The following is a 26,249-nucleotide window of genomic DNA, read 5'->3' on the forward strand; positions in this document are numbered from 1 at the left end:
AAAATGGTTGCAAACAGAAAGGAAGAAATGGGGACAGTGGGTGGCTCAGTCGGTTAAGCAGCCGACTCTTGATTTGGGCTCAAGTGATGATCCGAGAGTTGTGGTTATGATTGCGGGGTCATGGGATCGAGCCCCTCATCAGACTCCATACTGGGCGTGGAGCCTGCCTAAGATTCTGTCTCTCTCTTCTTCTATTGCTCTTGTTCTCTCTCTCTCTCTCTCTCTCTCTCTCTCTTAAAATAAAAAAGAAGGGAAGGAAGGAAGGAAGGAAGGAAGGAAGGAAGGAAGGAAGGAAGGAAGGGAAAAATGAGAGGAAGGCATAAGGGATGGGGGCAATATGTTGATAGTTTTGAAATGTGGAAAACTAGTTTGAAGACAAAACAGAGAAACCAGTGGACAGAAAGGCACTGAAGGTGACAGGGCTGAGAGAAAAGTGACCATGGTGACTCTCTGTCAGTTGATCTCTGTCAGTGCTGATGCCTTCAGTTAGAAAAATCTATCCCTGTAAATTTCTGGATCTGTAAAATTGTTTAAAATGGAGAACCCATAATGATTAGGGCTACATATTATTGCTATTGTAATTATAGGGATAATGTGAATGTTGGTATTTTTAAAAATAAGTGCTTTACAGATCTGTAGTATGTTAGCATTCTCAAGCATTAAAGTGGTTATATTATTATATTTAATTAACAGAGTGGGCAAGTTTAACAGAATAGTAACATTAACCATGACTACACTTCACTGGAATGGAAGGAAATATTCACTTTAAAATTTTTTTTAATTTGGTTTTGTTTTTAACAAACATTAAATATTTTTACCTTCATCTGTGAACGTGCTAATCCCATGAGGGTTAAATGAGGAATGATCGAATTTGCTTCCAGTGATCTTCAGTTCTAACACTGTTGGATCTTCTTCATTTAGGTCCATCAGAAGTATTTTGCCAGGTTTATCAGGTTCAAAGCTCTTTATTTCAGGATACTTTAATCCCTTATAAAACATTAAGCAGACAAAAAATGGGCATGTTACAAATACCTCAAAAGCTGATAGAGGTGGTAGATGGCACATGGGTTCATACTATCTGCTTCATGCAATAGGGCTGCACGGGAAGCCTCTTGGTTGGCTTGTGCAATAGGACCATGAAGGGTTCTGGAAGTCTGGAAGCCATATGTTCCACCAGGCCACCCCACACAACACACAGTCACAGACCATCCCTTCAGCAGCAGGAGCAGCAGAGCAAAGCCCTATGTGTCTCATACCACAGCTCCCAAATCATGACAACGATCAAAAATGGAAAAGTAGACCAAATGGGCAATTGCTAATGAGCTTCAACCATATAAAGCAAGGAATATAGAGAGAACATTGGTTATGGTTTGTAAAATGTCTCCTGGCAGGTTCCTTGGAAGCATCTCAGAGACAGAGATTTAGGGGAAGTCAACAATTCCTTTCTTAGTCTTCAAGTAGAACAACACAGTTATGTTTTTGTTTTTGATGTTGGAATCCCATATAAGATTTTGCTTGGAATATGTATTCTGTTGCTTAAAAAAGGAATTTGGAAGACACTGCTGTAGAAGATGACTAGTTTTGCATCTTCAAAGGAGGAAATTGAACTAAATAAATTACAACAGGTAGCCAAGAGTGTTGGCTTCTTTTGTTTTAAGCTATGTCACGACCACAGTGATTTGTATGCAGAAGTTCAACAAACATGATGGCTTCACTCTTCAAAGTGTGGAAATTGTGGAATGACCTATCAACAATTTTATATTAAAGGGCTTATTCTGGAAAGTGTAAAAAAAAAAAAGGTAAAATCTAACCAACATGTGAGTGTTTATATTTATATGCATACATATACATATAGATGCATATATATGTATACACACATACACCCAATTCAGTAAATATTTGAGTATACCACTTAAGGGCTTCAAGGAATAGGCCATTGATGGAAAGCCATTCTTGAACTCACTGGACTTACAAATCTTCACTAAATGGAAGACAAGGTGATATTAGAGTTCAGCGTACACATAGGAATACAAATATGCATAGAAGACACATAATCATAATTTTAACAACAGTGTAAATGCATATACTGTTTGTTTTTTGAACCATATGACTGCTTATTTTATTTGAAGGTGGTCATTGGTATATAACAGGCTTAAATGAAAGACTTATGCTGCTTGTTCTAGAAAATGGTGTAGAGCACTGTAAAAGAGAGAAAACACTTACGGAGCTAATGAAAGCTAGTCCACTAGGAAGTATCTCCAAGTCTTCAGAGCCAGATTCTGCCAGAAAAGAGACTAGTCAGTACAGGTTGTTGCAGGCTATTGCAGGGAGCTACTGATCCTTTTCTTTGTCACTCCTAACTGGAAAAAGAGGCTGTTTAGCTCTTATTTGATAGATCCAGAATAATTAACTCTTTCATTTATTCAAACTGACTAATATGATTCTATAAAAATGAGAAAACATTAATATAACTAAGTGCAATTAAAATTTACACTTAATATATTTACTTATTTATTTATTTTTTATTTTTTTGATGTTTTGATGTTATACTTAGTGACAATACTTTATTGTCAAATAGGTTTCCATATGCATTTTTATTTTTTAAGTTTATTTAGTTATTTTGAGAGAGAGAGAGAGAGAGAGAGAAAGAGCACATGAGCAGGGGAGGGGCAGAGAGAGAAGGAAAGAGAGAGAATCTGCACCACCAGCGCTGAGACTGACATGGAGCTTGAACTCACTAACCATGAGATCATGACCTGAGCCGAAATCTAGAGTCAGACACTTAACTGACTAAGCCACCCAGGCTCCCTGTATTGACACTTTTAGTAGACATGTTTGTTTTACAAACATCCAATAATATCGAATATTGATATCATATCTATTTTCTAGGAAAAATTGCACTGAAAGATATCTGGCCAACCTTATTGATGCTGACTAAGTCTTATGGTCTAGACTGTCCAACCTTAGTCAACTGAGATAGATAACTCTAAACAAAACAAAACATAACAAAAACATGGATCTCAAACAAGCTGTCCTCAAATAACAAAGATGGTTGAAACCATCTGGGGACTTGAGTCCTGTGACACTCCCTGTTGGTTGCCTACCAGCTGCTGTTTCCTTATCCTTTTATCTTTGCTGACAGAGCCTGCTTTCCACAATGGAAGCCAGATAATTACTTTCCCAGCTTCCTTTGCAGCTAGGGCAGCAGCCTGTGGTCTACCTCTGACTAATGAGATCAAAGGGGAAATCTGTTGAGAACTTCTGGGAAAAATATTCCTCCCCGATACTAAAAGAGGTGAAGCCTTGTGGTAACTGCCAAGGTGTACAAAGACCTTTTAAAATTTGCCCCCTTACTCACTGCTTTTTCTCCATCCTCTGTCCCTCCTCTGTAATCTCCTCAGGTTGTATTACCATTAAATCATTGTTCTGACTATTGTTTTTGCTAAACTGACAAAACAAAAACAAACTATCAAAAACTGTCAATACCTTGGCAATGTGTTGGTGAAATCAAAAGTCAAGTATGTTGGTATTTATAATTAACTACTGACTTAACCATTCTCTTTGGGTTCATAGTTCTCTTTTTGAACAAAATTAAACAGGTGCATTAATCAAATAAATAGCAAGGTGATATTGCAAGTTCAAATGAGATACTCCCTCCGCTCTCATACTTACCTATTCCTTTAACTAAATTACAGTTAGGAAGTTCTACTGGCTTTACTTCTCCGAAAGCATTAAGTCGTGCTCTGGGGGAGAAAAAAGGAACAAAACACACATAAAACTATTCAGAAATGATAATTAAGTTGCACAAGTAAGCTGCCTGTAAAGTTCCCCTTAACTGGACTTTGTCTGGATTTCAATCCCAGGGTTAGTGGTCCCTGAAGTCTGAGCAATTCTACCAGTCAAGGCCAGAGCAAGGCTGGTGGGGCCTCTGGGTACATTCAGTGTTTATTTAACAGAGGTGGATAGATCCACAAAAGAAATACACAGTGTCCTCTCCACTGCTCTGTGCACTTTGGCAGGAATAGGGACCATTTCATCTGCTGTGTAAGGAGTCCTATGTGGAAATTTGGGTTAAATAGCAACATGGTTCCAATTTACTCCATTGATGTTTTAGGGCTGCTGACAGATGGGCCTCCTACCCATCTGCCCAGTCTGGCTCCAAAGCCTGGACTGGGCATCTGCTCTCGGGTGTGTCACTTGAAAAACACAGGTGTGCTTAAAGGATTTATAACTTTAGAAAATCATACCCAAGGCCAGAATATAAAAAGACTCACACACACACAAACACACACACACACACACACACACACACACACGCACACACACATGCACACACAAAAGCAACTTATTAAATCTGAGTGCATAAGCATCATGGGGAATATTTGAGTGGAGGACATAGGAAAAAAGGACAGATGTGAGAAGGAAGTACCAGCAGGCTGCCTAAGCAGAGCAAAACTATTGATGGGGCATTTAAAAGAACTGGACCACAACATCAGCACAACCAAGGGATTTAAACAACCAACATTTTTTTTTTGAGAACTAATGATACAATACAGTCTTAGTGAGTAGCAACAATTATCCAAGGACCCCCAGAAATCTTATTTGGCTAGAGATAGGCTGAGAAATTCTTCATAATTTAGTGTCACAGAGGAAGAGGGTGGGCTAGAGGACATTCTAGATAAAATTCTCAATTTGGTATAAAATGATAGGAATTGGGGGGCGTTTGACCTTTCATCCTTTCATTCAGAAAAAAGCATGACATGTTCTTACCACAATGGCACTGGCTACCAATTCCACCTTTGGAAAGGGTCTGACCTAACAGCTTTGTTAAAGCGCCACAGTCTATCCCGAACCACTTCCAGAGTGGAGAGACACCAGGCGGGGTGCTAGAGCTCCAGGGATGGAAGACTAGATGGGGAAGGCCTGGCCTGAAAGCAAAGGGTGGTTCCCTGAATGATGGACTTGAACTTACAAAGTGGACTTTCAAAGGAAAGTTGGGATCTGCCCCCACGACTTAAGAAACTAAAAGGCATTTTAAAAATGGGAACCTGACATTATAATCATGAAAGTTCACAATAAAGAAATAAAAGGGGAGGGGCACCTGGGTGGCTCACTCGGTTAAGCGGCCGACTTCGGCTCAGGTCATGATCTCACGGTCAGTGAGTTCGAGCCCCGCGTCAGGCTCTGTGCTGACAGCTCAGAGCCTGGAGCCTGTTTCCGATTCTGTGTCTCCCTCTATCTCTCTCTCTGACCCTCCCCCGTTCATGCTCTGTCTCTTTCTGTCTCAAAAATAAATAAACGTTAAAAAAAATTAAAAAAAAAAAAAGAAATAAAAGGGGAAATGATGATGCATCAGGAAAAGCATTTTGCATGGCACACACACACATACACACACACGTGTGTATGCACATATTCCCCACACCCCTAAAACAAAAAAAAAAATACCCTAACATACGTAATACATTCTTAACTTTTCTATTCAAGTCTATTTCATTCATTTTAAAATGCTGGCCATAATCTACTAAAACTGCTATTGTGAACCACCATTTTGAAAAACAGTGGTCAAGAGAAAGCTCCGTGAGTATTTGTAAAGTGCTCCAAGGGATTCAAAGGACAGACACAAAAGATGTTAAAGGTGCAGATCCTATACAAAACACCACTAAAAAGTGACACAGAAGAAGAGACTCAATGCTGAGTGGGCCAAGACCTGTGAAAAATACCAAGGGTAGCCAAATTAGCTTTTCCTAGCGTCAAAACCTCACAGGAAGAATAGGTAGGTGCACTGCTTGGCTCACAAGGCTCATCAAGCCTGATGGGATCCTAGAAGGCAAAGGAGAGCAGAACAGATCAGCCCCATCCTAATTCAGGCTTTTCTCTAATGGAAGACAACCTCTAACCTGAAAAAGGTAGAGTGATCAAGGAGGCATGACGACAGCACTCAGTTGCTTTCAGTTCAAATTTGTGGCTAAAAAGCAAATCATAGCTCAGCAGAATAATCATTGCCGCTGCAGCTCAAGTACTGTATGCATGCCTTCATTTAACCTTCAAACACCTCTCTGCAGTACTATTATTTTCCTGATTTTACAGATGACTAAGACTAAATGGCTTTCCAAATCCACAAGGTTAGGAAGCGGCTGAATTGAGATTGGAACTCAGGTATGAACGCAAAGCTCACATCCAGTCCTCCTGCTCAAGGAAAATGTATAGGTAACACTACTTACAAACCGGAGGAAGCACCAGAAGACAATCCTCCCGGTGTTACTATAATCCAGCTCATATGTTTTTACCTTAGTCTCAATTATCAGGAAATATCTGGTCAAGAGCTTGATTAAGTCCAAATGTTCTGGGTCCAAGGGATAAAATTCGATGTCTGAGATGTGTCCCTGATTCCTAAGGCCTCTGAAGTCTGACCAGCAATCACACAATCCCTGCTATGAATTGTTCTTTGCAAAGATGTGCTTGCTTCTTACAAAAGAAAGCGAGGCTCTTTAGTTTATGTATTAAGAAATCCACTCTGGAACTTTCCTTAGGGCCGTATGCAGCCCCATCAGTCTACTTTCTGCCACTGTACACTCCTCATTCATCCAATATTCTCTTTTGGGACCTACTGTGTGCCAAGACCTGTGCTAAGGGCTCTTACACATACTTCCTCAATTGATGTCCTTGTTACCTTTTCCAAAAAATGTTTTTTAAAATTTTTTAATTTTTATTTATTTTTGAGAGAGAGACAGAGACAGAGCGCAAGTGGGGGAGGGACAGAGAGAGAGGGAAACACCGGATCCCAAGCAGACTCCAGACTTTGAGCTGTCAGCACAGAGCTGAATGAGGGGCTGGAACCCACGGCCCGTGAGGTCATGACCTGAGCTGAAGTCGGATGCTTAATGACTGAGCCACCCAAGTGTTCCTCTCCTTGTTACTTTTGAGACAATGATTAATTTTCACCTGATTGATGGGTAAGAAACCCGAGGCACAGAGAAACAAAGTACGTTGCTTCTTGTTGCTTTTTTAAAGGCATAGAGCTGGGATTGGAAATGAGGTGTCATGATACTAGGGGCCCTTTTTTCTATATTGCTCTCACAGCACTTTTCATTTGTTCAAGCTTCTCCCTCCATCTAGAACACCCATGCCTCCTAATCCAGGGGGAAGACTCCTACTCATGACTTTCTGTAGCTCCTCTTGGTCTATTGTGATAGGAATAACTCCTTTATCCTCACAAACCTCCCCATATACAGCTATCGGGTCTCCTACCCAAGTGTTTTGCAGTTATCAGTTTTTGGTCTTGTTGCTCACAGTAAACTCTGAAATCTATGAGTGAATAGCACCGCATCCTGCTCGTCCCTGTGACCCAGCAGGAACCCAGCGTCGGCAGAGAGAAGGAACCCCGTAGATGTCTGCTAAATTGTTTTTTGGAATTACTAGGCTGGTGCATCTGATGGAGAAGATGGTGTTGGTTGCATTGATAGGGAAGACTGGAGAGCTATTTGTCCTTAGCTTAGGGTCACATGAGGAATTATTATACTATATATTCAAACAGCGCTCATTAGGTGGATCATTCATAGGTGGATTTTTGAAAAAGCATATGGCAATAATAAAAGCTAACATTTACAGAGTACCTTTCATGTGCCAGATTTTGTACTTATCCTACCGTGATATGTGTTATTATCCCATAATTTTTTCAGGTGGAGAGACAGGCTCAGCATGGTAGAGTGACTTGGAAGTTGAAGAAATGGCATCCAGCCCAGGTCTGCTGGAAGCCACCCCTACCCTCTTCCCCCTGTAGTGTGGAGTGTGGAGAGGTTATGAGGTGGCAGAAAGGCAAACGCTAGCTTTTAACGAGGGGAAACAGCAGTGTCACGCGTTGCAATCAGCAACTTTGGAGTGGGGAAGTTGCTATAGATGCCAGCTGTAACATTCCACACCCCACAGGGCGCTGTTTATATCATAGTCCAAGGCATTCCCTGGACTTGCCCATGCACACCCCACAAGGTCACAACAGCTGACTTCACAGATGGACAGGGGAGACTGCTGGTCCAGAGGAGCCCTCTCAGTTCCTTCCTCTGTGCTGTCATCACCTCAAAAGCGTCAGGGAACCCCCTCAAGACACTTCTTGTGTCCTTCTGCAAGTTCCCTCCAGCCCTAGGCCAATACAGTGTCCTGGGAACCTGCCCCACTCCTGTATACCCGATCTCTGAAGAAAAGACGGTGTAGCCACTGTGGGGGTTGGCTTGCTCCTGATGCAGGCCTCGGGGCACGATCTCTTCCCTTCTCTTCCTTGGGCAGATTCACAATCTTCTCTGGGACTCAAAGGCTTTATTTCTAAAAGTGTAACAAAGGTAATTTACTGATCCTCCAGAATCTCTTGATCTGGTTCTGGCATGGGTGCTGCAGGATTTGCAGGTCCTTTAAAGAAGTGCATACAAATCTCCCAGGGGACCTATTAAATAATGCCAATGAGGATTCAGTAGTGTGGGGTGGGGCCTAGAATTCTGCAACTAGAGGCAGCTCCCAGATGATCTTCCTGCGCGCATCTGGTCCGCAGCCCGTTTGAGGAAAGAGGCTTCAGGGCCTTTGGAATAGTGCATGCAATTTCCCTTCCCTCTCCTGCCTGGGCTGTTCCCATTCTCCATCTCCATAACCCCCACCCTCTTCGCCCCACATTGCTCCTGTCCCTGAGGTTCTTCCAGACCCCCTTTCCATTCTAAAACCAGACGTCCAGCTCCCTCACACTTTCCTCTTCCCTTCTCGGTGGTCTGATTACAGACAGAAGTTTAAAGATTAACGCTCCCTCCCCCATCACTGAATCCAGGTGCTGAAAATAAAGCAGGAAGTTCTTAATTCCAAACCAGACCCCATATCTTCCCACTGTGGCAGCCCCACAGCAGAGTGTCTCCTGCAGACGCATTATCCATGACAAGAAACCACAGGTAATGCCAACAAAGGGACTTGCAGGGACTGATGTTATGTCGGGCTATCATCCATTATACTTTGTACTTTGGTCCTTTCGGAAAAATCAGAATCAGGCTAGAGGCCCAGAAACTAAGGCCAAGGTCTCCTTGCTGCCCAAGGATAGGTCCCAACTTTTTCGGGTTGAAATTTGTCTTGGTGCAAATCACTGCTATAGGATAGTCCTTTTCACACTACATCCCAGGGAGCTCTACAGGATGCTGATAGATGGTACCCAAAAAGGGGAATGGAGGTGTGGGCAAATAAGTCTGTGAAATGATGGCTTGTGTTGTTGTTGCTTATTTTAGCTGAAGAATTTTTCAAAGCTTCCCGTATGCCAGAATGCATTGCCAATCTGTAGGAAAGTCTGTAGTAGAAAACACTTCCCAAATGTATGTGTCCAAGGAACATATTTTTTCGTGGAACAAATCTTGTGGCTCATGTACCAAGGAACAAACTTGGGGAAGTATTAATGGTGAATCACATAGGCTAAGACCACATGTTGAGAGAGAAACGTTTTATGACTGGGGTAGGGAAGCTATGCTTTTACACAAAAACATATACAAAATGCCTACAGTCTTCATTCTCAGAGTAAATTAAGGAAGGTAAACCAGAAAGATAGACCCTCACTCCCTCCTTGCAGACCTGTAATCCTTTGGGAGACATCTTGGTGGGGGGCCTCTGCAAGAATGGGGGCAGAAGAAACCCAGGTACAGATTCAGAATTGAAAGGATAAAGCCTAGAAGGGGGCTTAGATCTTTGTATCTCATTTATTTTCATCCCAGGATAATACCATGATCTACACATATGCTGGGGAATGTGTGTGTGTGTGTGTGTGTGTGTGTGTGTGTGTGTGTGTTTGTGTGTGTGTATATATATATATATACAGAAAGAGAGAGAGAGATTTTCCTTTAGCACCAAAGAGTACTATGATTAATGAAAATCCACAAACTGTAATTTTTACATGATTTTAAAACCCACATCACTAACTCTCCATTACCCTTCTCTGATAGTTTGTGATTATAAAAATAATTAACAATTAGAAGAAAAAAACCCAATAGTTTGCAAAAAGTTGTTCTGAAAGAAAGCTTAGGGTCATATAAGTTTTTTAAAGATCCAAAATGTTCAATTTGATTTTTAGTAATGTTTTACTTCAAAGTAAATAAGAAGATGTTGACTAAACCTTAGGAACTAGGATGATCTCTAGACTTTGAACCCCTGTAAAGTTACCATCAAACTACTGAAACGTTCTTAAAAACTTTCCTCCCTTTTACAGTACCTTAGGGTTTATAAATACTTTAAGGGAAGCAGAGCACTAACATTTATTGAATAGTTACTGTGTCCCAGACACCGTGTTAGCTGCTTCATGTATGAGTGTGGATTATTGGCTCAGGCTTATTCAAGCAGACAATGTTAGAGCTGTGAAGTGATTTGCCCAAGATCTCATAATGGAAGGGACAGAGCAAGAACCCAGGACATCAAATGCGGGTTGAGCCAGGGTTCTTTCCTTCCCACACCCCTCACCCCTGCCCAACTGGAGTGGATGGGGTGGGGGGAGTAGACCCTCATAGGGTGCGTTTGCTCATACCTGATCTGCTCCACATGCATTCTGTGTCTCTGTGTGGCCTCAAGGTGACAATCTGCAAGCTGGGAAGATTTACACTGTGGCTGGGGTTTACGCCATGGCTCTTCCCTAACCTACACAATATCGGGGTGGGGGGGGTCCTTAGTCTATCCTGAAGAGAGATTGAGAAGTGACTCTGTTGCCAAGGCACACAGATCTTCATGAAAAATCAATCTGTGTATGCCAACAACTTGGCCATCACACCAGTGACAATTTTTCTCCTTAACCCATGTCTCAGGCCATGAACAAGGACATGTTTTCAAGTGGCACACGAAAGTTAGACAAACATTTATGAAAACCCTGCAGGATGTGCATCTAAAGCTTCCCTCGGGCTTTCGGTTAAAAGACTACACCCTACTTTCAGGGGTGCTCCTGGGGTTGCCGAGGCGGGGGAGGACCAGGGCTGCAGCCCTCACCACAGCCCAACTTACTGATAAGAAGCCCGGTGATCCCTGAAGAGTGCCAGTCCCAGCCCCAGGAGAGTGAGCAACATCAGCTTTGCCATGGCTTGGATAGGAATGGATGGCTGGACTGATAAACCCGCCGGCCAAGAGACTGGCTTGCCTGTGGCCTGAGCCTCGCGGGGACAGTCTCTGGGTCCGACCTTCCCTCCAGGCTCCTCCCCTCCCCTCCCCGCTGCACTGCAGAGGCAGGAGCTGCTTGCTCCCTGAGACTTGAGAGGGGAGACAGAGAACAGCTGCCTATGCCCTGCAAGAAGGGGACAGCCTGTTGATCGGTGGAAATGGAGAGCTGTGGGAAAAGAGAGCCAGGCTTTTATGAGCGCTCACTTTGTGCCAACAAGGTCCTAATCCCTTTGCCTCAGAGGGGTTCAGTAATGTGATCACAGTGATTCAGCCAGAAATGGCACACACATGGAAGGAAGGAAGGAAGGAAGGAAGGAAGGAAGGAAGGAAGGAAGGGAAGGAAGGAAGGGCTGTGATTAGAAGCCCTACGATCTAACTTTACTCTCACCAGGCTACCGCTGTGTGTCATCTTCAAACATCTGGATTTCTAGCATCTCAATCTCCAAGCACCACTCCTGACCTTACAGCTCAGCAAGTACATCACTGCATTGTTCATTTATTCTGGGCACTCGCTGACACTTGACGAGTACCTGTTATGCGCCAGAAATCAGTAAAATATAGCACTACTGCCTGTATAGTGCTGTGGGTAATGCATGCATGTATTAGGGATATGCACATATTCTATGGAAAAGAATAAAGCAGGGAAGAAAGATACAGAGCACTGAGGTGCCATTCAAAGAATGGGAGTCAGGGAAAACCTCACTGATAAGGGGACTTCTGAGCAAAGCTGGAAAGAAGGTGCCTCTTTGTACCCATGTCTCCTTTCTCTCCTATTACCATGAATGAAGTGTTTCCTCCTTCACTAAAGGCCAGCCCCTCCTTTCCTTTTCTTCTCAAGGATTTTGGTCCCAGTTACACCTGTCTCTACTGCAGCATCCATCATTTCTTCTTTTCTGGAATAATGCTACCAGATGCCAATGTGCTTTAGTGTCACTCATAGTATTCTGGGGAAAATGCTCTTTCACTGCTCATTCTAACTATGCCCTCTTTCTCTTCTCCCTCTCTCTCTCTCTCTCATATATACATATATATATATACATATATATATATATATGTATATATATATATGATGTATAGATAGATATAGATATAGATATTTAAATATATCTCTCTCTCTCTCTCTCTCTCTCTATATATATATATATATATATATTTAAATCTCTGAAAGATTTGCCAACAGTTGCTGCTTCCATTTTATCATCTCTTGTAACAGCTCAATGATGGCCACAAATTCTTTGATACTTCTTCTATTAAGAACTGAGGCACAGGACTTCTCCCCTCAAGTGGGTGCTGACTCTGTGAATGCCTTAATTCATAAAACACAGTGGTGCTATTCAAGTTTGCGGGAACAGCCTTAGAGACCAGCAGCTTCCACCTCCTGTCACTTGGAATACTTGTCCTTGAACCTTGAGCTTCAGCATAATAAATCTGATCACTCCACTGGAGTGTCCAAATGCAAGGTTCTGAACACATGAAGAGGGAAAATGGCCAGCTTCTAGCCATCTACACCAAGGCAGCAGATGTATGAATGAAACCTTCTTGGACACTCCAGAGTAGTCCAGCCACCAACTGAATACCACTGTCACCCCAGTTGACGCCACGTGGAGCAGAAGAATCTACCTGCTGAACCCTGCCCAAATTCCTTACTCGTTGTTTATGAGCTTAAGAGAATGATTGGTTCAGGGGTGCCTGGGTGGCTCAGTCGGTTAAGCGTCCGACCTCATCTCAGGTCATGATCTCACCGCTCGTGCGTTCGAGCCCCGCGTTGGGCTCTGTGCTCACAGCTCAGAGCCTGGAGCCTGCTTCCAGTTCTGTGTCTCCCTCTCTCTGCCCCTCCCCCACTCATGCTCTGTCTCTTTCTCTCAAAAATAAAGTTTAAAAAAAATTAAAAAAAAAAGAAAATGATTGGTTCAGCAACTAACTTTAGGGAATGTCTCCTATCTCCCATTCTCTATTTAACCCATTCTAACATAGCTTGTGTTCCTTTGACTCAACTGTAGAATTTGTTCTTATTAAACCACCCATAATATCCATATTATCAAATCTAGTGGTTACTTCTCTGCTATAATCATACTCATCCACATTGAGCACAGATCATCAGTCCCTTCTTTTCAAATACTTACCTCTCTTGCATTCTGTGATCCCACCCTCTTGCATTTCCCGCCACCCCCCCCCACCGCCCCTACTTTCCTCGTCTTCTTTGCAGATCCTTCTGTCTCTGACCTCTAAATGATGAAGCCCTAGGACTTGTTCTAAAATATCTTCTCTTTCCGCACTTTCTCTTGAGGTGATCCATCAATTCCAGTGGACTTAAATACCATTAGTATGCTAGTGTTTCCAAAATATACACACCTAGCTCATCTATTACTGTGGCTCTAATAAATCATTCTTCATCTTTCTAGATAAAGTAGCACACCCCACCTCTAGCAACTTTTTGACATTATCCTGTATTTTTAATTACTCATTTTTTTGAAATCATCTTCTTAATACACTTCTATGATTGTGGAGTGTTGCTGCCTAATGGAAAGCAAACTCCTTGAGGTTGGGGGTTTTGTCTTGTTTCCCATTATGACCTCAAAGCATGGGAAAGAGCCTGGCAAAAAAGTAGTCCCTTATTAAACATTTAATGACTGATAGACTGGTGAGTGCTCATTTTGTCCTCACTGACTAGCTGCCTGGTTTATACTCCCACTGGAATGTCTAATAGTCACCTCAAAATGTGTCCATAGCAGAACTCTTGATTCCCCACCCAACATATTATGTCCTCCAATCTCTCCACACTTAACCAATCTTCATTCGCCCAGCCCTTTCTCTAATACCTCCTTGCACCAAACGTATCAGTCAGTCCCATAAGCCTTCCTTCTGTGTTAATTATCTATTGCTGTACAACAAAGTGGGTAAAAATATAGCAGTTAAAAAGAACAAACATTTATTATCTGATAATTTCTGTGGATCAGTGTCCTAGGTGTGGCATAACTGGGTATCTCTGACTCAAGGTCTTTTGTGAATTGGCAGCTGAGCTGTCAGCCAGAGTTGTTAAGATGGTTAATTTTATGTGTTAGCCTGACTGGAGTAAGGGACACCCAGATAGCAGGTAAATTATTTCTAGGTGTGTTTGTGACAGTGTTTCCAGAAGAGATGGGCATTTGAATCAGTAAACTGAATAAGTAAAGAAGATCAACCTTCATTCATGTGTGTGGGCATCATCCAATCTTTGAGGGCCTAAATAGAGCAAAAATGTGGAGGAAGGACAAATGCTCTCTCTCTCTCTCTCTCTCTCTCTTTACTTAAGCTGAAATATTCATCTTCTTCTGCCCTTGGACATCAAAGCTTCTGGTTCTTGGGCCTTCAGACTCTGGAATTTGTACCAGTGGCCCCCTCGTTTCTTAGGTCTTTGGATTTAATTATACCACTGGCTTTTCTGGTTCTCCAGCTTACAGATAGCATGTTGTGGCATATCTCAGCCTTCATGATCATGTAAGCCAATTCCTATGGTAAGTCACCTTTTATCTATCTATCTATCTATCTATCTATCTATCTATTATCTATCTATCATCTATCTATACTATTGGTTCTGTTTTTCTGGAGAACTTTGACCAATGTAGCTGTATTCTCATCTGAAGGCTCATCTGGGGTGGGGTGGAAGAGGTAAGATCAGGTTCCAAAGATCACTTACATGGTTCTTGGCAGTCTTTTGTCTTTTGCTTCATGAGACTTTCCACAGAACTGTAGCATAATAAGGTAGCTGGCTTCCCCCAGGGTGGAAAACAGAGCAAGAGAGCGTGACCCCCAAATGGAAACCACAATCTTACTACAGAAGTGACACCTCTTCACTTCTGCCATATTCTCTTTGTTAGAAGCAAACAACTCCACTCCACTTTTAAAGGGAGAGGAATTAAGCTCTACTTCTTGAGGGAAGACATAGCAAAGGATGTGTGGATGTATCTTTAAAACCACCACAACTTGCAAATAAATCTTGAATCTGCTCACTTTTTTCTACTTCCACAGCTATCACTCTGTCCCAGGCTACCATTGTCTCGAGGCTCAAAAAAACTCCTCTTCACTCTTCTCTCCCTCATCCCCCATCCATTCTCCTCACTGCAGCTGGAGCAAGCTCTTAAAAATGTAAATCAGATCATATCATTTCCCCACTTCTCATTTTACCTTCTTATCATGGCCTAAAAGGCCATACAAGAGCTGGACTATGCCTATCACCTGACCTAATTTCTTATCATTCACTCAGCATAATGTTCCAGCAACATTAGCCTTCCTATCACTCTGTAAACATATCAGACTTATTATACCTCATCATTTTTGCTTTTGCTATCCTTTGACTATAATGTTCTCCCCATCCCTCATGTTCACCTGCTCCATGACTGCTCCTTGAGTTTCTCTTTCTTGCCATTCAGGTATTAGCTGAAACGTCACCTCTCCTATGAGGCCTTTTTCAATGTTACTATTTATAATAGCCTCCCGTTGCACTCTCTGCTCACCACCAGTCACTAAGACCCCACAGCTGATATGAAATGGTTAGCACCAGTACAAAGCTACTGGTTGTTAGAATACTGACATATCTCTGTTCTGGTCAGTAAATACTTCCTCAAACCCCCCAAGAGGTCCTCCACTATTGTGACCATTTCCCTTCCCCTGGAACTCTCCCCACCCAACACACACATATTTTGTCATGATCCAGCAGTTAAGAGGTTATTTCCTGGCATGGCAGAGTTTCCAAGACTCTTCACCCACATAGTGCTCCAGTCAGCTGTGACTGACTGTGGATGTTCTATGCAGGTTCTTAAAGACTCCATCATCCCTGCCTCACAGCACTCTTCACCATATGGAGGCATCTTGTTTATCTATTTATTTACGTGTAGGCAGCCTGCTTTCCATCACTAGTAAACTTGAGAAGGGCACAGACCTTGACTAATTTGTCATCTACCTTCTCTTCAACTCCTAGAACAGTTTCTGGCACAGTAGGTGCTCAAAATTTGGAAAAGGAATGAAAGAATGAACAAATGGCAGCGAATGGGGCATAAAGGAGACAGGAGGAGCAGGGACTGGGGCGTGAGTTGGGGAGCAGACAAGGAGATGCCACGCCCTCATCCTCTGATCCAGTGAATTTTTTAACTTACTAATTTATTTATTGAATAAATTAGGTAATACATGAATATTGTTTCCAGTTTACTTGTTTTACTCTGTGAGACCTTACAGCAATCATTCGTAACTCTTTTTGAAGGGACTCAACTAACGTTGTGACCCTGATGAATGCAGTAAATTCTTCCCTTGGATTCAGAAATACACAAAACACTTGTGCCAGGTTTCAGTATTTCACTGAAGACCTTGGTGCCAGGGCCAGATACTAAGAATCCTTGTCTAGAAGTGAAAATAACTTGAGTAATTAATGATCTCCACAATCAGTTAGTTTGAAAGGTCTGCTGTCTGTGGGAATGTTGCTCTGGGCTTTTACAACTACTCTTTCATTTAAACACTTTTTTCCCCAAACCTCTCTATTCCACATTTGTGATATAACCAAATATTACTTGCTCCTTCAGGCACACGTTTGGAATTTACTTTGGCTAAGTCTTTCTTGATCCCTAATTCTTAAATATCCTTTTCATATGTCCTTTGCCCCATGCTTCTTTATTATTCTTACCACTCTGTATTATTAATACCTTATTACTTTTCTGATTTTCTCATTAGACTATAAACCCATATAATACTGCTTTGTTTATTTTTATAGCCCTGATGGTTGGTTTAGCACCAAATACAGGCTAGGTGCCCAATATATATTGATTAAAGAAATGAATGAATGTTTGAAAAGCATTACAGGAGTCTTTGGAATACTTTAAAATGCCATATTTTATTGACTTTAAAATACCATTGGTGTTAAATATATGATTATTTTATTTTTATTGTTTTATTACTTTAATTATTTTATTATTATACTAAGAAAGAAAAAAACTATCAATTAATCTACAACACAATGCTAAGAAACTATTAATTCTATACTAATTTCCCACCTCAAAGTTGTTAAAATGTATAAAAAAGACTCTATTCAAATCCATGAAATATGAAAAATTTAAATTTGTGGAAAGTTATAGGTTTTTTAAATTAGAACTTCTTTTTATTACCAGCAGTTTACAACCCAACATTAAAAAAAGAAAACTCTTGCAAAAAACTCAAAACTCGGTCAAAAATTCACACTGACTTTTATAATTCCTTTCCTTTCTTACCTTGTTTTCGTGTGCTAAAAATTTATTCACACACATTAAAGTGTTACTTCCAAAACATCCTTGGTAAAAATCACAAGTACTGATTCTTTTATTTTTCCACAAAAACCCAAATTCGCTGAGGATTCAGTAAAAACTGTCAATACATTGGCAGAGAACCAGAGCCACAGTTGCCAAGTTTAATTTTGGGCAAGCACAAAAGGGTTAATTTCGTGGGAGCACTTGGCATTCTTTCTCTAGAACAAGCTGAACCTTGTTGGCAGTAAAGTGTGAAATTCCAGTGTCCTTAGAACTCCAGTAACACCGTTCTGTTCTGCCCGAAGCAGCTTTAGCAACTATAGGTGAAAAATATGAAAACAAAAACACTGGACTTTGAATACTAGATTCATAGTCACTTTCTGAAATATTGTAGTAGCAGAAATAACATTTGTGAAATGAAGATAATTCCTGTGGGTTTGTTGTATGAAATAAATGAGAAAATATCTGCAAATGTAGATGTAAAACAATTGCAGAGCAAACACTAAAATTCTATTCAAGTGGAGAAATGAGCACTTTAAAAAAGTACTCCCACCTACATAATCTCACAACATCCTGGTAAATGGAATGTGACCACTGTAATTACCCCCATTTTATGCAAAGTCATCTAGTTAGGAAGAGTAGGAGCCCCAGAGGCTTATGTCTAGCTTTGGTGATTCTAATTTATGTGCACCTAAAAACAGTACCTCAAAGTGTATCAGGCAAAACCAACAGAAAGATATACCACTTTACTTCAGTTATCTAAGCTGCATCTCAAAAACTGAAAAACCTGAAGAGAGTAGAAAGATGGAAATAATAAAGATAAGACCAGCAATCGGTGAAATAAAAAACAGAGTTAAAGAAAGTACATCCATTGTATAGAATGTTATTCAGTCATAAAAAATAATGAAGTCCTGATCCATCCTACACTGTGGATGCACCTTGAAAATACTATGCTAAGTGAAAGAAGTCTGACACAAAAGGCCACATATTGTGTGATTCCATTTATATGAAATAGCAAGAAGAGGGAAATGCACAGAGAAAGCAGATTAGTACTTACCAGTGACTGAGGGTAATGAAAGGGTAATAATGGTAGTAACAGCTTAATGGGTATGGGTTTCCTTTTGGGGTTATGAAAATGTTCTAGCATTTGATAGTGGCGATGGTTACACAACACTGGGAACATATTAAATGCCTCTGAACTGCATACTTTAAAATGGTTAAAATGGTGAGTTTTATGTTATGTGAATTTTACAGTAAAAATTTAAATAAAGGGGGCACCTGGGTGGCTCAGTCTGTTAAGCGTTGGACTTTGGCTCAGGTCATGATCTTGTGGTTCATGGATTGGAGCCCCACATCTGGCTCTATGCCTGGAGCCTGTTTCCAATTCTGTGTCTCCCTCTCTCTGCCCCTTCCCCACTCGTGCTCTGTCTCTCTCTGTCTCTCAAAAATAAATAAACATTAAAAAAATTTTTTTTAATAAATCTTTAAAAAAATTAAATAGAGAGGGCAAAACATTCAAAAGTTGATAATTGAAAATACTAATAAAATTCATAAATGCCTAGTAAGACCCACAAGGAGAGAGGGATTAAAAATTCTAAATATGAGGAATGAAGACCAGAATATTACCACAGGTCTTAAATATATTTTTAAAAATAGAAGCATATTTTGAACTACTTTATTCCACCATATTTACAAATTTAGATGAAAATAGTGAATTCTTAAAATTGCAAAAAAACATACAAGAAAAAACAAAATCTCAATGTTTTTATATTTATTAAAGAAATCGAATCTATAATTTAGTCTTCAGTCCTAAATAGCTTCATGAATGAATCTTGCAAACACTTAAAGAAGAAAAAATACTAATTTTTATATAAACTCCCACAGAATAGAAAAACTCTTTCTCAACTCTTTTACAAGCCAACAAAATATTAATACTAAAACATGACAATTTATTACAAGAAAGGAAAATTAAAATTACAGTCAATATTTATCATGAATATGGACATTAATATCTTAAAGAATTACCCAGTTGAATCCACTATATATAAACAGATAATATATTACGACCAAGTGAAGTTTACACCCAGTATACAAGTTTGGCTTGGAGCTTTAAATCAGTAGTACAGGGGCGCCTGGGTGGCTCAGTCCGTTGAGCGTCCAACTAAGGCTCAGGTCATTATCTCACGGTCCGTGAGTTCGAGCCCCGCGTCGGGCTCTATGCTGACAGCTCAGAGCCTGGAGCCTGCTTCAGGTTCTGTGTCTCCCTCTCTCTTTGACCCTCCCCCGTTCATGCTCTGTCTCTCTCTGTCTCAAAAATAAATAAAACATTAAAAAAAATTTTTAAAAAATCAATCGTACAATTGATGGGATAAAAAAATAAATAATCTCAATAAACGCAGAAAAATATTTTTAAAAATTCAATATTCTTTTGTAACTAAAAAAGACTCCTAATAAGTTAAAAATGGAATGAAAGTGTTTTAAGAGCAGTAATCAAAAGGGAAATTATAGCAAACATCATATTTGATGAGAAATTGAAAGCTTTGCCTGGTGATTGACAGAGAGACAAGGAAACTCATTATTATCACCTATATGCCATATTAAACTAGAGCAAGGGATGCCTGGGTGGCTCAGTCGGTTAAGTGTCCCACTCTGGCCATCTGCTCAGGTCATGATCTCACTATTTGTGAGATGGAGCCCCAAGTGGGGCTTTGCACTGGTAGCACGAAACCTGCTTGGGATTTTCTCTCTCTCTCTGCCCCTTCCCCGCTCACATTTTCTCTCACTCCCTGTCTCTCTCTGTCTCTCTCTCTCAAAATAAACAAATAAACTTAACAAAATATTAAACTAGAGCAAATAAATAAATAAATCCAAGTTTGGAAAAGAAAATCTGGAACATGCATTATTAATGATTAGAAGACTCATATTTTAATAATGTTCATGCTCCCCTTTGAATGTATACATTCAAGGCAATCCCAATAAAAATCCTAGCAAAATTTTGTAGTAATTGACAAGCAGATTCTAAATTTAAATAGAAGTGCAAAGAGAGAGAAGTAGCCATAAAAATTTTGAGGAAGAAGAGATTTGGAGGATTTTACTACCTAAAATCAAGACTTACTATAAATCTATCATAATTAAAACAATCTGATATTGGTACGATTGACAAATCATCTGGTGGAATAGAATAAAGAGCCCAGAAGTAAACCCACACGTGGATGCTCTCCTTATTTATGACAAAGTGCTGCTGCAATCCTGTGGGGAAAGGATTTTCTTTTCAATAAATAATTTTGTATCCATTGGATATAGATGTGGCTACAAAAGAATCTTGATTTCTACTCAACGGATACCCTATGCCATATCAGCGGATATGCCAGATAGGTGAGAAATTTGAATGTGGAAAATTAAACAATAAATGGTTTATAAGATAACAAAGAAGCATAACCTATTTATGGTTAAATGGTTAACACAAAGCAACATCCATAAAAGAACATCACTGATACATTGGATTTCATTAAAACTAAATTTTCTGTCTATCAAAGACATGATTGAGAAAATGAAAAGACTCACCAAAAAGTGGAAGAATATGACAATCAAGAAGAATGAAATCCTGCCATTTGCAACAATGTGGATGGAACTAGAGAATATTATGCTAAGCAAAATTAGTAGTCAGAGAAAGATAAATATATGATTTCACTCGTATGTGGAATTTAAGATACAATATAGGTGAACATAAGGGGAGGGAAGCAAAAAAATAAAAAACAGGGAGGGGAGCAAAACATAAGAGACTCTTAAATATAGGGAACAAACTAAGGGTTGCCGGAGGAGTTATGGGGGGAGGGCTAAATGGACAAGGGGGCATTAAGGAAGACACGTGTTGGGATTAGCACTGGGTGTTACATGTAGGGGAAGAATCACTGGATTCTACTACTGAAATCATTATTGCACTATATGTTAACTAACTTGGATGCAAATTAAAATAAATAATTTTTTTAAAAAGTGCAAGAATATATTCTCAATACAAGTATTCACAAAGAACTCATACCTACAAATTAATAAGAAAAATAATGTCAACCAAATTTTTCAATGGCCAAACAGTGGAACATTCTCTGTACAAAAGAAGCCTCCAAGAGGCCAATAAGTCCAGGAGAAGGTGTTTAATTCCATTATTCATCTGAGGAGCGCACATAAAAATCACAATGAGACATGCCAACATACCCATTGGAATAGTTAATTTTTTTTTATAAAAAGGAAAACGGACACTATTAAGTGTTGCCAAGGAAGTGGAGCAACTGGAACTCTAACATCATTAGTGGGAGAATATATTGGTACGGCCACTTTGGAAAACTGCTTTTCAGTATCTACTGAAGCTGCCATATTGTGATTTCAGTCAATACCCAGCGATTTCAATTCTGCGTATATACCTAACAGAAATATTTTTATGTGTGCATTGAAGTACACTGGAAAAGAAAGTTCATGGCAGCTTGGTGCATATGTTTTAAACACTTGTATACAATGTAAATGTCTATCAATAGTGAAATGGATAAATAAATTATGGTATATTTATACAATGAAATGCTATACACAACAAACGAAAAAGAATGAACTACTGCAGCGTCCTGTAACAGAGGCTTACAACGATGGTTTATTTATCACTCATGCTATATGCCCATTGCAGGTTGCCTGCAGCTCTGCTTCCTGTCATTACCAATTCAGAATCCAGTTTGGCAGAACAGACTATATCTAGAACACTACCAATTTGGGGGCAAAGAGAAAAGAGACACAGTGAAACATATACCATCTCTTAAAATTTCTACCTGAAAGTGACATATATTACTTCTACCAACATTTCATTGGCCAAACCAAGTCATATGGCCACTTTCGAGATCAACAGCTCAGGGATGTATCATCAGCCTGCTGAGGATAGTATACCAAGAAAAGAACCAGAGTAGTTGGGCTACAGTTATCCAACCTACGATAAGGGTTGAGAAGGTGAGTATCTGGCTTCTCTCTTGGGCAAATGGGAATGACGTTCAGTGTCTATGTCTGGTTCCCTAAAAGTAGAGATTGGGAGAGGATTTCGGAAGCACATGATATGAGACAGTGCTCATCAGGAAAAATTCTGGAGAGGAAGGAGGGCAGCAAAAAACAAAGATAGGGAAAGGACCAAAATGTTTAAACGTGTTAATGGTAGTGCACATCTGACTTTACTATTTCCACTTATTATGGGTGTACTCTGTGTGTGTGTGTGTGTGTGTGTGTGTGACTTTTAGCATATGATGTGATTGTTTTGAATGCTAATGGACTTCTCTAGAATCCATTCATGCACAGTTTATTATCCGAAGATCTTGAGTTTACGTTTTACCCACAGACAATCTTCAGATTCGCTAGCCACTATTTTTTCCGTGGTGGAAATCGCTAACAGTCCACATAATGCTCCATCTGCACTTCATTTTGGTTTTACTTCTTAATGAAATCAGTGATATTCTACAGGCTTGTGTGACTCACCAGTTAGCTGTTAGAAACCACAGGGCTCATGTGGTGGGCAAGACCTGGAGCTCGAAGAGCACAATTTTGTGGTATGTATTCATTTCACCATTTCCAAAGTCATCCCTGATGGACTGAGTTTTATCTACTGTCTGTTCTTTATGGTATCAAACTGGGTTTCCATTACATTCTCTGCTCCCACTTAAGCACATTCCTCTTGGTTTTCCTCAATTGGATGACTTGCTCTTGACTGTGCTAATTACGGTCTTTTACTCCAGTAAACTGCTCTTCTGAACAACCTCATTGTGTGTGAAAAATGAGTTTTGGCAGGAGGCACATGATTTGTTTTCTTGCCATAGACAAATTCCTTCAATAACAATGTGAACACAAGTACATCAATAATAGCGAGTGTGCATCAGGTACGTACTCCTGTGGGGTGTTGGTGGAAACGCTAAATCTGCACCTCCCACCTCTTTTTCCATATCCTTGGGGTGCAGTTTTAAAACCCTGGCACGACGGGGTGCCTGGGCGGCTCAGTCAGTTGAGCGTCTGACTTTGGCTCAGGTCATGATCTTACAGTCTGTGAGTTTGAGCCCCACGTGGGGCTCTGTGCTGACAGCTCAGAGTCTGGAGCCTGCTTTGGAGTCGGTGTCTCCCTCTCTCTCTGCCCCTCCCCCACTCATGCTCTGTCTCTCTCTCTCTCTGTCAAAAATAAATAAACATTAAAAAAAATTTTTTTTAAATAAATAAAACCCTGGCACATAGTAGATATATGTAGAGACATTTTATTAAATACCAGTACCTGAACCTCAGGTGCGGGGATGGGGGAGGATGTGGTCGGCCTCTTGTCTTCTAAAGTGCCTTCCTGTTCTGCAGAGGTAGAAACTAGAACCTATATTTCCCCAACAATCTTGAGGCCACAGTGCAGATATAGTTTTGTGTCTGTAAATCAGAATGGCTTTAATGAGGTTAACATGTGAAACCTATTGAGGAAAGAAGCTGTATTGCAAGGATCTGTTTTGCTGGTATGGGCCTTGACTACAGACACGGCTCTGAACCTCACAGTTTTCATGATTCCTTGAGCTCTGGATCTCAACCTATTGTGGCTGCAACCATCTACCCTCTTACCAAAGATGAGGGAAGTTCCCTATGTCCCCTCTATCCCCACCACCCCATCAGAACTTGGCAATATGACCATTTTAGTTTTTGCTAGTCTAATAGGTATAAAGCAATTTAGAATGTTGTTTTATTTTTTTTAATGTTTATTTATTTTTGAAAAAGAGAGGGAGAGAGAGAGAGAGCAGGGGAGGGGCAGAGAGAGAGGGAGAGACAGAATCCCAAGCAGGTTCCATGCTGTCAGCACAGAGCCAGCCGTGAGGCTTGAACTCATGAACTGTGAGAATGTGACCTGAACTGAAATCAAGAATGGGGTGCTTAAACCAACTGAGCCACGCAGGGACACCTAGAGTGCTGTTTTAAATGACACTTCTCCAATTACCAAAGATTCTGAGCATGTGAGCATCTTTTCATGTGCTTCACTGTTTCTCCCTCTTCTGTAAATTGCTTGCTTCTTCACACCATTTGCCTTTTATTCTCTGGGGTTACTATCTCCATTTTGTTATTCTCTAGAGTTCCTAAAATATTGTGGTTAATAATACCTTGTCAGTTTAATGTTGCAAATATTTCTCATTCTGTTATTCATCTATCATCTTTGTCATTGATGTCCTTGCTTAAATGGAAAGCCTTAATTGTGATGACTCAAATTCAATCAACTTTTTTGTCTTAGGATTTGTATTTTTGAAATTTTGTTCCAAAAGCTTTTCCCTACTCTTCGGTCATAAAGATACCCTCTTACTGTGTCTTCTATTAACTCCAAAGGTCATAAACACCTGTTTGGTAGTTAGCTAGTGATGTTAGGTAGGACATAGTTTTATTGTCTTCCATAAAGTAAATCCACTCTCCCAATGCCATCTTGTAAGCAAACATCCTTTCCCTATTAATTGGTACTGCTAACTTTATCTTATATTAAATCCCCAACGAGACATACCTCTGATATCTATTCTATTCCGTTGATTTATCTCTTTGTTTTTTTCTTTCACAAATACTAAACTGTTTTTATTGTTAGGCCTACTTCTGCCCTTCATTTATATTTTTTGAAGTCAGCTTAGCTCTTCCATATGCATGAAAATTCTATTGTGAGATACATTGTTTATGCCAAAGATCTATGGAAAAAAAAATATATATATACACACAGTTATAGAATGATTATAAAAGAAATATCAATGTAAACCACCATTCAGGTCAGGAAATGTAATATTGCCAGCACCCCAGAAGTTCCCCATGTATCATTCCCTGACTATAATCCCCACTTTCCCTAGAGGCAGCCCCTATCCTAACTTTTGTGATAGCTAGAGATAGCTAGAGAGATAGAACCTCTCTGTTCTAACTCAACCATCCATGAATGCCTCCTCGAACAACATTGTTTAATTTTGCTTCTTTTGGAATTTTCCAAAAATAAAAGCATACAACATGTATTCATTTTTTTGTTTTTAGCTCATTATTATTTGTGGAATTCGTCCACGTCATTGTATATACCTCTAATTGTGGCATACATCGCTAAATAGTATTTCACTGTACAGATTTACTATAATTTATTTACCCATTTCAACTTTATCAACACTTGATTGTCTCTAGTTTTTAGTGTCTTTTAATGTGATGATTGTTTTTAAACTTCGAACTCAACTTCTTTAATGAGTATAGAATTATGATTTCCAAACTCTTTTTGTGAGTCCATTTAAGGTGTTATGGTAGATGACACTAGCTGCCTACCCAAATCCCTCCTTCCTGGGCACAAGGCTACCCAGTTAAACTAAATTTTCCAGCCTCGCTTCCCATTAGGTATAGCCTTATGACTATGCTCTTATTAATGGAATGTCAGTGGAAGCAGTTTGTGCCATTTCTGGGGTGAGGCTACCTAATGTTTCGTGTGCCTCCTCATACTCTCTCCCATTTCCATGGGCTGGAATCCAGTATGATGACTGACCATGAAGAAGATAATGCTCTACAGAACAAATGCCAAGTGCATGAAAACTATTAGGCCCCTGAAGTATCACAAGGATCTGAATTTTCATACTGATCTGTCTCTGGAACACTCATCTGAGATGTTTTATGTGAAAGAGATGATAAATGTATTTTTTAAATTATCAAGCACTTATATAACACCGGCATGTAATAAACACTGTTTTAAGTTTTATATATACTAGCTCTTTTAGTCCTTTTACCAACCCTAGGTGGTAGTTACTATTATTATCTCTACTTTAAAGATAACAAAACTAAGACTCAGAGAGGGCCAGAGTTAGTAAGTGACTG

The 26,249-nt window shown here is 40.1% G+C and overlaps 1 protein-coding gene across 1 annotated transcript in view; it reads right to left on the reverse strand.

The window, feature by feature from the left end:
• Positions 1 to 11,115, reverse strand: part of PON1 (paraoxonase 1) — a 34,973-nt gene extending 23,858 nt beyond the window's left edge. Inside the window, exons 1-4 of the mRNA XM_042927581.1 lie at positions 10,999 to 11,115; positions 3,673 to 3,743; positions 2,224 to 2,279; positions 819 to 987 (exon numbers count right to left, since the gene is read on the reverse strand). Coding sequence (XP_042783515.1) covers positions 819 to 987; positions 2,224 to 2,279; positions 3,673 to 3,743; positions 10,999 to 11,072 — 370 coding nt within the window. The 5' untranslated portion in view covers positions 11,073 to 11,115. The remainder of the gene's footprint in view (positions 1 to 818; positions 988 to 2,223; positions 2,280 to 3,672; positions 3,744 to 10,998) is intronic.
• Between the last annotated feature and the right edge of the window lie 15,134 nt (positions 11,116 to 26,249).

This window comes from Panthera leo, chromosome A2 (assembly GCF_018350215.1).
Source record: "Panthera leo isolate Ple1 chromosome A2, P.leo_Ple1_pat1.1, whole genome shotgun sequence".
Lineage (NCBI taxonomy): Eukaryota > Metazoa > Chordata > Mammalia > Carnivora > Felidae > Panthera > Panthera leo.